This window comes from Tupaia chinensis, unplaced genomic scaffold (genome assembly GCF_000334495.1).
Source record: "Tupaia chinensis unplaced genomic scaffold, TupChi_1.0 Scaffold139513_1, whole genome shotgun sequence".
NCBI classification, from domain to species: Eukaryota; Metazoa; Chordata; class Mammalia; order Scandentia; family Tupaiidae; genus Tupaia; species Tupaia belangeri.
The window spans coordinates 69,411-85,837 of record NW_006199398.1 but is presented as its reverse complement, the minus strand read 5'-3'; the positions used below and the strand labels follow the sequence as shown (position 1 = coordinate 85,837).

The 16,427-nt window shown below is 47.5% G+C and overlaps 3 protein-coding genes across 3 annotated transcripts in view; all 3 read left to right on the top strand.

Moving 5' to 3' along the window:
- Positions 1-3,199, top strand: part of GCSAML (germinal center associated signaling and motility like) — a 25,165-nt gene extending 21,966 nt beyond the window's left edge. Inside the window, exons 6-7 of the mRNA XM_027765732.1 lie at positions 10-210; positions 3,146-3,199. Of these exons, the coding sequence (XP_027621533.1) occupies positions 10-210; positions 3,146-3,199 (255 nt within the window). The remainder of the gene's footprint in view (positions 1-9; positions 211-3,145) is intronic.
- An 8,212-nt stretch (positions 3,200-11,411) lies between these two features.
- LOC102497772 (olfactory receptor 2G2) lies at positions 11,412-12,341 on the top strand. Its single transcript, XM_006162037.1, has one exon. It carries the CDS (start codon positions 11,412-11,414, stop codon positions 12,339-12,341), a length of 930 nt encoding a protein of 309 aa, XP_006162099.1.
- Positions 12,342-14,786: 2,445 nt separating this feature from the next.
- Positions 14,787-16,427, top strand: part of LOC106736385 (olfactory receptor 2G2-like) — an 8,632-nt gene continuing 6,991 nt past the window's right edge. The window contains exon 1 of the mRNA XM_014593051.2: positions 14,787-14,833. The gene's annotated coding sequence lies outside the window, so the exon portion shown is untranslated. The remainder of the gene's footprint in view (positions 14,834-16,427) is intronic.

Genomic DNA, 16,427 nt, shown 5'->3' with positions numbered 1-16,427 from the left:
CCCCGGGAGGGCCCCCGCGTCGCGTCCTGCTCAGCGCCCCGCGCGGACCACAGGCGGCGCCCCACGGCCCTCGGCGTAGACCGGGCAGACGAGCGGCCCGGCCAGCCTCGAGCCCAGCCCCAGCCCCAGCCCTCCCCGGGGACTGCGCGCACCTGCGGTCCCCTGGACCCGGCCCAGCCCGCCTGCGTCGGTCCGGCCAGGCAGCGGACTGTAATTTACCAGCGAACCGGGAAGATCCGGTCCACGCCGAGAACCTTTGCAGACCTGCTACTCGACTTGGCCTTGTCCATGTGTTGGGGGTTCTCGCTAATAAAATTGTGGTATAGTTTAACAGTCAGTTTTTGGTATTGACTTTTTTGAAAGGAAAAAATGAGTGTCATAAAAGGGAACAAGAAGAAATAAGATACAGTTGCCCGTCACTGGCTTTCTGTTCAGTAGCAAATTGGAGGACTCTGTTAAAAAAATCAGTAAAAATGAAAATAAAAACAAAACTCAAAAACTTGTGCGCATAGCTTTGTTCGTAACGCAGTGGTTAATTTAACCTGCGACTGGCCACCTCCCAGAGAGTAATGTAGGTGTCTGGTGTTCAAATTCAGACCTGGGTTTTACTTGTACTCCCATTCCTGGGGCATTTGTAAATGACCTGTCACCTTCTCAGCAAGGACCCGAAGCCTGACCTGACAACCATTCACAGTGTGGTTCGGTCCTGTTGCCCTGCCCTGAGCTTCCCCCCTGACCAGCAAGCATCAGCACGTGGACGTGAACGGTCCTTTTTGTCTTCTGGGAGTCAGTCTCTGCTCCTGGGTGTTCCCTTCTGGGGCTGATTTCAGTGGAAGAAAGTAACGGAAATCTTAGGATTCTCAAGAAGCCATCCTGTCACACACAGTGCAGTGCTGTGGCAGTGAGCCAAAGTTGGGGGATAAAAAGTGCTCCCTGTAAGTCTATGCAGTTATTTTCAATATCAAAAGTATTAGATTTAAAATAAGATTGAGTAATTTTAATTTGTTTACTAATCTGGAATTATGGGAGATTGGGCAGACAATAGATTATTGAATAATACTGTTTTGTAGAAGAAACTGAGCCATGTCTGGGTAATTTCTATTTCTTTATCAAAACTCCAATCAAGCATCCTTCTTCCACATAGCTCTTTGTCCTTTCAAGCTAGATTAAATTCTTGTTCTTTTTCTTTACACGGTGACATGACCGTGCGTGTAAAGAACCTGGCCTCACATGTTCCTTTGTCTTCTGTCACGGGAGCCACTTCAGGGTGAGCCATTGCTGGTTCTCCATTTTCTGGTACAGTGACCAGGAGAAGGTACTTGGGAAATGACTATGGGGTGAAACTCTATTTAATAATGACTAGACAGGGACCAGCAGATGGCATAATGGTTATGTTGCTCGATTCCCATGTAGCTGACTGCAGTTCGAATCCCGGACCTGGAGGCTTAAAACTCATGCCAGGTGCGTGTGTGTGCGTTCCCAAAATCCCTAGAGGAGAAGGGTTTGCAGTGTGGCCATCCCTCATGTGGGATGATTTCTCCCTGTCTCTCTGTCTTTCCAGTGAGTGCACACATCTTATACTTAAAATCTCTCTCTCAAAGAAAAAGAAATGACTGGTAACTTTTACTCATTTAATATGGAAATTAACTCAATATGTGTTTATTACTGTACTGAGGCTGAAAAGATTACTGAGACATGATCCTTGCCTTCAGTAACGAAGATATATGATGTTTTATATAAACTTACACAGAAGTATTTCAGGAATGAAAGAAGTTTGGTGAAGCTAGTGTAAGTATAAATAGGTAGGTAAAAATAATTACCCTTTGTAAAAATATTTATTGCACATTGCTGTGTCAGGCACTCAGTGATATGCTAGGGAAACAACTGTCAAGGTTTTTTTTTACTCAGAATCAGGGTCATAATTAGAAATTTAAAAATATATCATTAAAATTATTTTTAGATGCTAGAAAGTAAACTAAAAGGCAATGATCTAAGATTTTTTTGGACAGGTCGTTTGGAGAAGATTTCTGAGGAATAAAGGGTGGAGATAGGACTGACTGTGAGAATGTCTCCACGTGAGGGAAGAGCAGGAAACAGTGCCCTATCATGGCATAAAATTTGAATATGAAGGATGAAAAATAGAACAAGACAAAATAAAGCAAAATACTGCAAACACTGGAACAAACAGAGCTGAGGACGTGGGTGGAGAAAATCATGTTGAGTCCTGTGACCAGCGTTCAGGACTCTGGAATTGGTTAAATTCTAATGACAAACCACTACGGGAATTTTAATAGAGTACTGATGTGGAAGGATGTTTAACACTAGCTACCTGGTTAGGCAGACAGGTGGTCAGATGCTAGCCGCCTGGCTAGAGGGATGGGTGGTTAGACACTAGCTGGCTGGTTAGGCGGGTGGGCGGTTAGATGCTAGCTGCCTGGCTAAACAGTTGGGTGGGTGGGTACAGGAGACTGCAGTTACGTTCAATGAACTCTTGAGAGAGTTTGTAGAATTAGTATTAAAATTTTCCAAGCAAAAGAGAATCCTTCATATGATTAAAGTCGTGACCTCAGGGATTACGATGCATTGTTCTCTTTCGTCATCTTGCACTTAGTATTTCCTTAGGGGGCATGCTATCCCTGAGGGCCGGCTCTTAGTGCTCCTTAGAGTGGAATATGGGATCCCGAGAAAGCAGGACTGTGGGCCGGACCTGAGAGAGGGGGTGTGTCCATGCCAAGCGCAGTCCGACACCTCTACATACGGACTGTGCTGAGGAGAGCATCTTTCTTTGTGTGTAATAGTTCCTTATATTTTAGAAAATGGTGCATCATCTGGAGGGATAACTTCGAAATATTTTTCCTGAATCCCTGCTGGACTGACACATGGACTGTAGGCAACACTCCTTGTCAGAGCTGACTGAAGTGAGGGGCTGATTCAGTTGTTCATTCGTCTAGCTGGGATCGTACGTCTTCAGGGCTATCCGTGTAAGGCATTTACTGTGTTTTCATTTGCAAGCCATAAACTTGGTTATAAAACATTGTTTATTGAGTAAAAGTGATTTTAAAATTTGAAAAGTTAAATAATGATTTCATGCGTTTTTTAAAGAATGTATTCAGAAGCTGTTTTAACTTTCAGTTTGTGTTTCCAGAGGAAGAAACAGACTATGCAAAGAAAAAGCTATGAGCTCACGGATCAGCAATGAGTTGGTGGAATGGTCTTGTATCAACGTCATGGCAGCAGTGAGTAAAGGTAACTAGTAGCAACGTTCTGAGGAGGAACAGCACTGGTGAGAGCCTGGCCACACAGATGCTTCGGGCAGTGCCAATGGCTTCGTGAATTCATGAGGATGACCCCTCAGTTTTGGGGTCAAAGCGCTATCTGATGTGCCTCCTTAACAGAAATGCACGCGGTTTTCTGACCAGATGGTAGCCTGGACAGCTGTTCTCCTGGACAGCGCTTGAACTCCTGTTATAATCAAGATCACAGTTTTGTAACTCACCCTTTCACAATGCAATTTTCTTCTCTAGCCTTTCATTCCATTTCAGGACAAAGGAAGAATTAGTCAACAAAAGAAAATAAAAATTCTAATTACTGAGATGAGACCAAATGTCCTTTGCAAGAATGAAGTGAGTCCCCTGTCACAGCAAAGTTGAGTGAGGGACTTCCTCTGGCTAGCTCAGATCTTGCTGTATCCTTTTCTGCCATCAAGTGGCCCATTCACATAGAGTAAAAGTGCTTACACCTATTGCTTGGGCTGTTCCATTAACAGTGTTTCTAGACCGCTACCCAAGCTCACACTGTGCTTTGAGGCCAGAGAGCAGCCCCCTGGCGTTAAATCCCAAACACTGGCTTCATTCATACCAGGGTTTTTGACCGAATCTCCCAGACCCTGCAGGGCTGCACTGTGTCTGCTGGTGCTGCTGTCACCCCTGCCCTGACCCCGTTCTCGGTTCTGGCCAGAGCCCAGCCCATCAGGGCTTGCCTGTATGTGTTTATCTAGCCCCTCCTCCTCCCCTCATCCCAAGAGGAGCACCTCAGGAGTTTGTCTGAACCAGGAGAAGCACCGAGTCCTGCCCACTGCTGTGCACTGCGAGCACCGAGTGTGTAAACGTCCAGTTCAAGGACGCTCCTGAGGCCAAGATGGTCTGGGACGCTCAAAGCTGCTGCAGAAAATGTTTGTGTGTGTGTTTGTTGGTTTTTGTTTGTTTTTAACCGCAACGAGCAGTTTGGGAGGCAGCAGAGACCACAACCGGCAAACTGGGGAACCACCAACCAGGACTGTGTGGAGGCCCCTGGAGTGGACCGGGTCTTCTCCTCAACAGGCCCCGCTGAGGTCCGGGGCACCAGCACCCCACTCCGACTCTGGTTCTGCCTTGGAACTTTTTTGTGTGGTTCTCTCTTCACTCTAAGCACGTTTCCTCTCTGGAGTGACAGGAATGGGAACACTAGTGTCACTGTGGAGACAATTTAACAGATAGTACAAGTTACATTCCAGAAATGAAGCTGGTCACCTCGGCCCTCTGCAGTGTCCTCCAGGGTGGCCAGGGGAGCTTGCGACTTTGCTCCTGACTCGGTTTTCCAGGACTCCTGCATTCACAGCGAATGTAATTCCAGTTCCTTACAGCCCTCTCACAGGCCCAGAGAAACGGAAATCAATGCCCTCATTTTAGGTGTGGACGTACTTAGTTCCAAGAACAGAAGCTCATTTCCAGAGGGAGCGAGTCTGTAGTCACCCTCAGCACAGAGCCGGGTCTGCCTCCACCTCCTGGACAGCTGCACAGAGATCCCAGTGCTGCCGCTGTTTCAGGAGAGACGCAGCATGCCGGAACATCTGTGCTTCCCAAAGGGTGAGGCGGAGTAGAAGCTTCTTATAGCAAAGCATTGAGAGGAGACTGTGTCCTGCTGCAGACAGGGACGGTCAGGGACATTCAGGGACAGTCAGGGACAGCCGTGCCTCCTGCTGCAGAGACAGCTCTCAGGGACAGTCAGGGACAGCCGTGCGTCCTGCTGCAGAGGCAAGGCTCTCAGGGACAGTCAGGGACAGCCATGCGTCCTGCTGCAGACACAGGGCTCTCAGGGACAGTCAGAGACAGCCGTGCGTTCTCTTGCAGACACAGGGCTCTCAGGGACAGTCAGGGACAGCCATGCGTCCTGCTGCAGACACAGGGCTCTCAGGGACAGTCAGAGACAGCCGTGCGTTCTCTTGCAGACACAGGGCTCTCAGGGACAGTCAGGGACAGCCGTGCGTCCTGCTGCAGAGGGAAGGCTCTCAGGGACAGTCAGGGACAGTCATGCGTCCTGCTGCAGACACAGGGCTCTCAGGGACAGTCAGGGACAGCCGTGCATCCTCCTGCAGATACAGGGCTCTCGGGGACAGTCAGAGACAGCTGTGCGTCCTCCTGCAGATACAGGGCTCTCAGGGACAGTCAGGGACAGCAGTTGGTCCTGCGGCAGACACAGGGCTCTCAGGGACAGTCAGGGACAGCCGTGCATCCTCCTGCAGATACAGGGCTCTCGGGGACAGTCAGAGACAGCTGTGCGTCCTCCTGCAGATACAGGGCTCTCAGGGACAGTCAGGGACAGCCATGCGTCCTGCTGCAGACACAGGGCTCTCAGGGACAGTCAGGGACAGCCATGCATCCTGCTGCAGACACAGGGCTCTCAGGGACAGTCAGGGACAGCTCTGCATCCTGCTGCAGACACAGGGCTCTCAGGGACAGCCAGAGAACCTCGGGCTTGTTTACGAAGCACCTGCTGGGCAGGGCTGCTCTGGAGGCTCCCTCAGGAATGCGCTGGTGATTGGCCCCTGCAGAAGCAGAGGAGGCCATGTGCCCACCCCTCCCCAGGCCACATTCTAAGATGACAACCGTCCTGCTCAGGTGGTAGTACCCCGGGAGAGCAGGCATGGGCTCTCTGTGAGAAGGAACCCACCAAGGTATCTGATCCCACTGCAGAGTGACGCAGAGCTACAGGACCGTTGGAACAGCTGTACTGCTGCACTCATGTCATCACCTGAGAGACCTCCCATATTTTAGAAACGGTTTCTCTGAAACTAAGGACTCTAGTCATTTGCAACTGCTGTACAAAGTATGCTTTGCCTCTCCTCCGTCACCATGTCCTCGTTCACACCACGTCCCTGCTCTCATCTGCGACCCATCACTCCCTTGCCACATGGTCTTGGCTTGTCCTACCTCTGTCGCTTGTTTCTGATTCCTTTTCCTTCTCGCGTCCGTCTTTACTGTCTGAGCAGAGTTACCGTGAAGTGAGAGCATGCGGAGATCACCTGAGGCCATTTCATGCCCTTTGGTTTTTCTCCCAACGAGTCTCATGGAATTATGTCTTCCGTTGACATTGTATTTAGGTCTGGAGGGGACAGTGGGACTTCCCGGTGTCTCGGGATTTTATTATAGATTAGCAGAAAAATGCACATGGAATTCCCTGATCAGTGTTCTGTTCACAAGTGCCCATGAATGCATTAACCTTTAGAGGGCAAACAAGCTGGCCTGAGGCTGAGCAGAGGTGGGACAGCAGAACACCCCCTTTCCCACCCTGTGTCCCAGGCCCCAGGCACTCTCCCACCCACGCCCCTTCCCACCCCTCTGTCCCAGGCACTCTCCCTCTCACTGGGCCATTGCTGCATTGTCTGACATAGCATCTCTGCACTCGTCATCCTGAAAGTGTGCATGGGAGGTTGTCGTGCTCACAGGGACTTCCAGGACCCTCACGGCATGGCCAAGTGCATTACGCTGCCTCCTGGTCCTGGACCTCCCCTCCACACTCAGCCAATGAACAGCAGGGCCAGCAATGCCAGTTTTCTTAGGGCTTTGGATCATGCACACACTGTTTCTTCTTCCTTGGAGTACTTCATGTAACCAAAGAGCACCTTATAATCTTAAAAATGCACCGGGGTCTGCCCCTGGAATCTGCCTTTCATGGCCGTCTCCCTCTGCTGTGGTGGGATGAGGTAGGTTCGGTGAGCGCCCTACTTGCCTCTGTTTAATATGTTCATTTTTGGGTTCACTTTTCCTTTTCTGGGAGCCTACAAGGTTCTTGATAGCAAAACTCACTACTGCACCCATAAATCTTTCTGATTTCATCTTGCTCATTCCAGCACAGGGCCTGGAGCACAGTATACATCAAGTGAATGTTGGTGGTAGATGAATTGAAATGATGTCCAATAAGATAGTTGAGTGACAGCATTTTATCTAATATATAAAGTTAAAAAGATGAGGTAACATGTCTTCGGTGTGCTTATAATTGAATGGAGCAGTGTGTGAAAGTTAAATATATGGAGGTATCAGTATGGAATGTGAAACATGAAGTGAGTTCTACGCTCTATCTCAGTTTCACTCATGTGCATGTACACACATACATGTGCACATGTAAGCAAACACTGATTGATGGCTGACTGATGTGCAGGTGCCTTAGACACTTTGCCACGTGCACTACTGTGTGCTTGCTGTGCTCACGCTGACACTGCCATGTGCTTGCTGTGCTCATGCTGACATGCCGTGTGCTTGCTGTGCTCACGCTGACATGCCGTGTGCTTGCTGTGCTCACGCTGACATGCCGTGTGCTTGCTGTGCTCACGCTGAGATAACCCGTAGTCTGTGTAACTTGTAAATAGTGCTTTGAAAATAGCCTGATACCTGTGTCCTGAGCACTTCTCTGTGTTCGTGATCGTAGACACATGTCCATTCTGTGGGGTACTACTGCTTTCTGTGGTTTGCAAGTAGTTCTCCTCAATGCAAAATGTACAGAAATCCTTTATTGATTTTCATTACGTTCTTCACCGTGTGCATTGCAGAATGGCCACGGTGCCGGAAGCCCTGCTCCAGCCAGGGTGGGTTGAGACTTGTACACAGGAAGGCAACACGGGTGATCAGGAACAAAATTTAGACTGAGACCTCAATACTCTTTAGCATGTTCTCAGCCGGCTACAGCCAGAGCCTGCTCCAGACTGCAACCTAGGAATCATCGTGCCTTTTTATTGAAAATGTGATACATGCAAGTAAATGGGTGAGGGGCAGTAAAAGATTTACTCTAAGGAACAGGGTATACAAAGCATGGAAGCAATAATTATAAAACATGCTGTTTGTCTTGTCAGATCAGGTAAAATCAATCACAGTTCTCAGGATGAGGAAGTCCATTTGTCTGGTGCATTTTCTTCTTAGATCTTGATTACCGGGAAGGGTCTTTCAAAGAGGGGGCTTGCGGGGAGCTTGATGACTTCAGTCCCAGGCCAGGGTGGCAACATTTCTGGTAACAAAGGCCAACATTGAAATCTTGTCTTAAGTAAAGACAGTTAATATATGGACTATCTATATCTTACAGCTAAAGGGGTGAGCCTACTGCCCATATGGGAAAGGAAGATGATCTTGTAGCTCAGGAGACAACACAGGATGTTTTGTTAGCAGTTTTTCATAGTCAACAGCACATAGATGAGAAACTCTTTGTAGTTGAAAACTACCTGTTGCTTTAGATAAGAGCTCCCAGCTAAGGTAGTTCATCTTGCCCTGGAGCCTTCAGGTTTGTTCATCCTGTAGTCGTCAGCCAGGCGTTTCCTTTCTTTATAAACCCGCGGGTTCCTGTGTTTTATTTGATGAGTCTGTCAATTAGTGAGTTCTTTTGCTTTATCTTTGAGTCCCTGTCATGTGCTGGATGTGCTAACTTGTCCTAACATGAGTTAATTTTGCCCTCAGCTTTAACAAGGGGTATTTACACAAAATTAGCCTTAAACTAACTTAGTCTACATATGCTACTAACGCTAATTTGGCTTATACTAACTTAACCTAACATATGTTAATTTTGGCTTAAAACAGGCAGGTAGGGGAGTCTCAAACTTCCTGGTCCTCCTGTGCTGTCTTAGGAAATCACATTCCTACAGGATCACTAATTGGCTTTACTGTAAAGTTGCAGTAAGGTTGGGGTGATATTTGACCCTTGCAGGGTACCGTAATAACAGTAAAGCTCACGGCAGAGAAATTGAGTGCAGGCCAGTACAGCGACACAAGGGGGACTCATAAACCACGGCCTTGCCTCGCAGTTTCTTCCCAGTCCAGGCCTTGCCTTAGGGATGGGAGGCAGCCTCTTTACCAGCTTGTGTTGTCTGCATGGACCCGTCACCACGGCATCTGCTCAGTGAACAAACACTGAGCTCAGTGCACACATATTTACTAACAAACCGCTTTTTGGGAAACGTGCCAGATAGAAGGACCGTAAGACAAATGGCACATGATGCTCGCTGTCTTTTAATGCGAATGTTGGTAAATACAGGAATGCATGCAGAGTATCTTAACAATTAATTGGAAATGTGACTTCTCTCTAAAGATGTTCTTGTTAGTTGAACCTAATCTTAAAGGATGTGTAAAAGTGTCTGAGTGGGGTGGTGGGTGAATGGCGTGACTCACATGTTCAGACTCGGCAGTCGACACCCACACCCTGAGCTTGGAGAACTGACGGTATGCCTGTGAGGGTGGGGCTCCCCTGGCTCGGACGTGGCCGCATAGCCTCCGAGCCGGGCTCAGGCATGATCCTCCAGGAGCTTGTTGAACTCCTGGCAGACTTTTGTCCCTGCCTTTAATACCCAGTAGGCCCTCGTTACACCATCTGCTCACATGCCTTCACCACCCTGGGGCAGGTGCCGTGGGCCTGCTGCTGGGGCTTACACGGTGCACACACTCTCCCTGCAACAGGAGAGTGGGCACTTGTCACCTCAGCGGTACAGAAAGGCAAGTTGAAGCTCAGTGGTATCCGGGGCTTTGTTCAAGGTGCACCACGAACACAGAAGACCAGGAGTCACGCCTAAGCCTTCGGTCACCTGTGTCCTTGAGTCCCCATCACACTGCCCAGACTTCACTGTATGATGGTGGCAACAGTTGCATGTGTGTCCAAGGACAATGTGCGAGGCCCCCGTGCAGTCCTGGGCTTAGGGACCTGGTCATAGTCCATTTCTGTAATATGAAATACAAGTTTTGAAAACTTCAGTCAAGACTACAAACTTGGAGGTAGCAAGACGTGTAGTTAGCAAACATTTAAACATTAGACAAGATTGTTGTTAATTAAATAACTGTAGAGTGAAGACGTAGGGTCTTGAAGTGGCCCTTTTGGTAGCATTAATTTTATAAAAAAGGCTGGGAATGACAGTGATTGATTCGCCATTGTCACATGTTAGTGCTTATAGTCACCGGCGTCCCCAGGCTTATTGTTATTTGTTTCGGTCATATGAGTTACGTACCTGATTTCTGTGTTCATGTGTGTCTTCATCATGGAAATACCACATCAGTAGCTGGTATTACTGTGTTATAGGCTTGAGGAGGGACAGAGGGGCAAAGTCTTATTCTAAGAAGAACATCAAATGTTTTTGGTTTTGGTCTTAGAGATTTCAGACATGACCATCTGGTCCCTAGCACCTGCTGACTCGAGGATGGGTGAGTTCATGTGTTTACCGACTCCTGCTCCTCCAGTGCAGGGCTTCCATCGCTGCAGTTCCTTCCTGTCCACCAGCCGAGGACCACTGGTGATCAGATCACAAGGACATCACTTAGTGAGCTCTCTGCAGTCTTGTTTTTCCATTTGTACTTTTATCACGGTCACAGTCTCGATCTTTGACACTGAGTGCCCACAGTCACGTCACTCGCCTGCCCAGCCCTGGACTAAGGGGTTCCCTGTCTCAGTCTCCTGTGCCAGACAATAACTCTGCCCCTGTTATGTGCTAGTCAAATAATATCTGCTGACATTTATGACCCGCAAGAAATGGACTCAAATCTCCTTTGCAAGGACTGTATTCTGTGTCAGCCCACACCTGCAGTGACCACACTCCAAATTTAGCTCCTTTTTTATTACTATGACACCTTATAAAGGACCCTCTCCCTGTCTGTCCTTAAGCTGTTCTTTAGGCTTGGGCTGCTTGCTGTGTTTCCAAGCAAGGCATCACCACACTCCTTAGCTCAGCCGTGCCTTCCCGGTAGACGCCCCCTCCCTTGCATTCCTCAGTGATAGGTGATGTGACGTGACATGACGCACCTTCTGACATGCTTCCTCATGTGCCTACCTATTTATCCATTTAGTCCATTATGAGAACACTGCATTTCTGTAATGTGTAATTTCCCAGTGTTCTCATAAAATTTCATTCCTTTACACTGAAGGTATTAGTGGGGATAAAACTGGGGAATCCCTAAGTCTTGATAGAGTCTAATTTTTGTTCTATCCTTGAGGTGGACAGAAGACCAGTGACCAGCGTGCATGATACTTCATGGGAGTCACCAACGCTCCACAGTGTTCTCCACTCTGGCCTTCTCCTTCTCCACCAGTTTCCAGTCTTACTTCCCAGAACTCGCTCCGTAGTTGTCAAATAGTTGACAAGATGCTTCGAATTTCTCCCTAGTGTGATTTCACCTCTTGAAGCAGGAGCAATGTGGGGGACGAATACCAGCACCCTGGCAGGGTTCATTCTGAAAGGGTTTTCAGACCGACCTCAATTAGAACAAGTTCTTTTCGGGGCAGTTCTGTTTCTTTACCTCATGACCCTTCTTGGCAATGCTACCATCATCCTCATATCCATCTTGGACTCTAAACTCCACACTCCCATGTACCTTTTTCTCTCCCACCTCTCCTTCCTGGACCTCTGCTTCACCAGCAGTATCCTCCCTCAGCTCCTAGTCAACCTGGGGGGTTCGGACAAGGCCATCACCTATGGTGGCTGTGTGGTCCAGCTCTACGTCTCCTTGGCACTGGGATCCACAGAGTGTGTCCTCCTGGCCGTGATGTCCTATGACCGCTATGTGGCTGTTTGTCGTCCTCTGCACTATGCCTTTGTCATGCACTCTCGGCTCTGTCACATCCTGGCATCCATGGCGTGGCTCAGTGGGGTGGCCACTACCCTGGTGCAGTCCACTCTCACCCTGCAGCTGCCCTTCTGCGGCCATCGCCAGGTGGACCATTTCTTCTGTGAGGTCCCCGTGCTCATCCAGCTGGCCTGTGTGGACACCACTTTCAACCAAGTTGAGCTCTTCGTGGCCAGTGTCTTGTTCCTGGTGCTGCCTCTGTCACTCATCCTGACATCCTACGGCCACATCGCCCGAGCAGTTCTGAAGATCAAGTCAGCCACTGGACGGCGCAAGGCAGTTGGGACCTGCTCCTCCCACCTGATGGTTGTCATCATCTTCTATGGAACCATCATCTTCATGTATCTGCAGCCGGTCAGGAGCAGGTCCAATGACCAGGGAAAGTTTGCCTCCCTCTTCTACACTGTGGTGACCCCCATGCTTAACCCCCTTATCTACACCTTGAGAAATAAGGAAGTGAAGGCAGCACTAAAAAAAATTCTGGAGAAAAGTTTATGACGGAGTAAGGCTTGATGAGACATTTGGGAGAGACTTGCTATGATTGCTTCAGATAGTGGATAAGGGCTCGGCTCACAATTCGGCCACCGTCATGAGCCTATTAGTGGGTCCTTGCAGAAAAGTTTAAGTTAGAGCTTGGATTTTAAAGTCAGATAGATGGAACGGTTTATGTGACCTGGTGTCATCTTTGAACAGGCTGCATAATATTAGCAACCCAATTAGAGTTAGATCACCGTCTTAGGCATTTTACTGTTTGAACTTTGTTCTATTTAGTAGTCACGACCTTGTGGTACATGGATCTTATTCTAATTTTTATTTTGCACAGATTAAAGTATCTTGGCCAGTTGCTCGGACAGGAAGAGCAAACCCTAGGCCTTGGTGGCCCTGCTCTCTGAACTCACCATGGCCTCCTGGACGTGCAGGCTGTGGCCAGCCCCTACACATCCCTGCACAGTGACCTCACCATGCTGCACTTCCTTTCCAGTATTGCACATTTTTATTTTTTGTATTTACCTTTTCGCTAGGTTTTTGATCATGGAAAATATCATATGGCTTAACTGCCTTAAATCAAAACCTTTACACAGGCGATGTGATGCTTCCATTCCATTTCAGTAGAGACATTTTCAGCCCAAATGCTCACATCATCTCCACGTTCACCTTCTCTGCCCAGGGTGTTAAAGGCAGCTGCAGAATTAACAGTGTGACTAAGTCACAATTATTGAGGGAGGGAGAATGCCCTTATAGCATTATCCTGATGGTCCAGCTCAATTTTTGGTAGATTTTCTGCTTCTATTTTTTTCCACTGCTCTTAATATTAGAGAATGGAATATATGCCATCTCAAATTCTGTCTTCTCTTACATCTGCTGTGCTCAGTCTACATACAATTCCATGAAACTTACCTTTTTCTTATCTCTTTACCACTTCTTCCCATTTTAATATTTTACCACCTGTCACATAGATTGATGAAATGCCTTCCCTACTAAAAAATGGACATTTATTTTATGGAGTGACCATTTCACCATTACCTCCTCTATCTTCTCATTCATTATGGAGTATGTGCAGTTTTTAACATTTCATGGAACTTATGCTTGTCTTATTCCTTTTAAGAAAAGAATCAGTTTAGTTGACAATTATTGAGGGATGGGAATGCCCCTATAGCATTATCCTGATGGTTCAGCTCAGTTTTTGGTAGATTTTCACTCTGCGATGATATTTATTATCAAACCACAGAAGTTAATTTAAGAGAAAAGTCTTTCATTTTGAGCAAATTATTTGTAAAATAAAATCTGTATCCATCAGGCTGTAAAGTTAATGGTGGCATACTTGATTTAGAATTTTGTATTAATTTGATATGCTTACAAACAACATCAATCAGTGACGTGCCACCTTGAGGAAGAGGAATTTATATTATTTGCTAAATTAAATATGTTAACGCGCATAAGAAAAGAGAGACTCCGTGGATGAGTTTCGATGTCTGTGGTGGGAGCCGCGTGTCTGAGCAGCACCATCTGTATAATGTGGCAGTGGGGCCACTTTTCCTTACGAGTTGGAAGAGTCCGAGGTACAGTTTGAGGTACTTCTCCCTTGTGCTGAAGAAAGCACACACACTTCTGATTTTCAAGTAAAATGGAGAATAATGATCAGAAGAAAATAAAAGGGAATGAAAATAGACTCATTAGGACACAGAATTTGTACATTGTTGGTGTGATTGGGCAATTAGGCAGTAGAGGGAGAATGGGTATTTGCCTGTTTTGAATCAAAATACAGTCACAATGTTCACTTTATTATTATTATTTATACATTCAGTAGCTATAAATCATTTAGATTGTAAAGAGACTGTACCCAGTGTGATATACACCACACACCAGGCGAGTTGAGATCCTACACACGACAGCAACAGGCGACAAACCATATCTGCGTCCCACAAATGTCTCATTTCTCCCTTTTCTGCAAATTTCCCTTCCTGCACTCCCTCTCTCCCACTTTTGCAGGTTAACTGAAGCACTATAGGAGAGGGATAAGGACAGAATTATTCACTTGTCTGACAACAAGGTGGGGGTGTTTCCCGAGTGAGAACAGCTGGCGATCCGGCTGACCGGCCCTGGGCTCACTGTGGCGTTTCTCCGGAGGTTCCTCCTGTGTGTCCGTGCCCTCAGGCTTCGCGCCAGCGCCACAGTGGAGCAGGGATGCACTTAATTGGCAGACTTCTGGGAACTGCCAAGGTAATTTGCTGATGGCGTTCTGCACGACTCTAAGAGGCAGGCAAAAAGTCACACACAGGCTGTTATTTCGTGACTGTCTCCGGCATCCTCTGTTGGTGGACATTTTAGTGGGTCGCACATTTCCAGAGGAAGGATGGGCGTTCTCAAAGCTTCCTGGCATTGTGGTGATGCCACATAAACAAACCACCTATTTTTCCTTCCTGGCATAAACCTTTCTCTTACTGAGGAGGTGCCACTGGGGCTTCTCACTCTGGACTTGTCTTTCTGGGGTGAGTGCACTGGGGATAGCTCCCCTTCTTCTGACTCATTTTCAGTCAAATCCCTGTACTAGCTTAGAAGCTGTTTTATTCTTAGCGAGGTAGGAATGAGCTTTCCACATCACCACAGGCTGCGTGCAGTAGCAGGGATGTCTCCCAGAACTGCTGCAGAGACTGCATCCAGGAATGTAGCTTCTGCTTCTCGCTCTGCTGCTGCTCCTGTCACCGAGGCTCAGACTTCCTCTGCACACACTCAGCAATTATCCTGCCTGTTCAGACTGCTCGGAGGGGAGAGAGGGCGCCTACTCCCATGTGCCGACTTACGGACTACGTGCAGTGAGACGTAGGTTCCTGGGCACCCTCCGCTTCGCTCTCTCAGACTCACATTTTTCCCCATCTGCCTGTTCTCAAACTGCCTTTCCGGTATGGGTCTTTGACCTGAGAAAGCCTATTTATTTCCTCTTAGAACAAAGGCAGCTGGAGACACCAAGGTGAGAAAGCACATTCCTGGCCTGAAAGGGGTGCACAGGCGGGAGAGAGCCGCTGCAGCTGTGAGGCCCGACCCGCAGCGCTGCAGCTGAGCAAGCCGCGGGTCTTTCCACGTCTCCATTTTAGACGCTTTTCTCATGAAATTGCTAAGATCTCCATTTCTTTGTTTTGATCTCATATTTTTAGATGCCTAATATCGTATCTTCTCAAAGGTGATAAAGAATGGATTCAAAGGAATCATCTTTGAGCTTTCGATGTTCTACAAATTAAAAACCAAACTCTCACAGTCTCTGTTTCTCTCACTATCTCCACCAAGTGCATGTATCCTAAGGCAAAAACCCTCTTAAAAAAATGTATATTCTACACATTACGGGTTTTTTAGAATGATTCTTGCTATTGGGACCAGAGACAGAGAGAGAAAGCAAGAAATCACCCCACCCCCCACCCCCAGGGCTCTGACTGTGCTGCGATCCCTTTTCTTCCATTCTCCTCTCGGATTTTGGGCAGGCATACACACATGCCCAGTTTGAGTTTCAAGCCTCTGGGTCTGGACTTGAACCGCGGTTGGCCATGTGGGAGTCTATGCCTTAACCACTATACCACATGCTGATCCCTCTACACCTAACTTTTGATTTGGGGGGGGGACTTCTTTTCTCTTTTTGTGTTTGTATGTTTTATCTCTCCTTTTTTTTTTTTTTTTGAGAGGTTTTTTCTACAGGGCATGTGCACTCACCAGAAAGACAGACAGAGACAGAGAGACAGAAAACAAGAAATCACCTCCCAGAGGGGATGGCCACTCCACAATCCCTTCTCCTCTATTCTCCTCTCAGGATCTTCAGCACACACGCACACACGCCCAGCATGAGTTTAAGCCAGGTCTGGAACTCGAACTGCGGCCAATTACATGGGAGTCCAGCGACATAGCCATTATAGCAACTGCTGGTCCCTGTTTTATCTTATTTTTATGGGATAATTTTTTAAGTGTGTGAAGTCTAAGCATGAAAGCCGTGCTTAGAGACAGTCACAGGGCCTGCTCTCTCATCAAGTACATGAGATCATTTGCTTGGACTTCTCTTTTTTTTAAATTTGAGTTATTTATTTATATTTGACCAGAGAG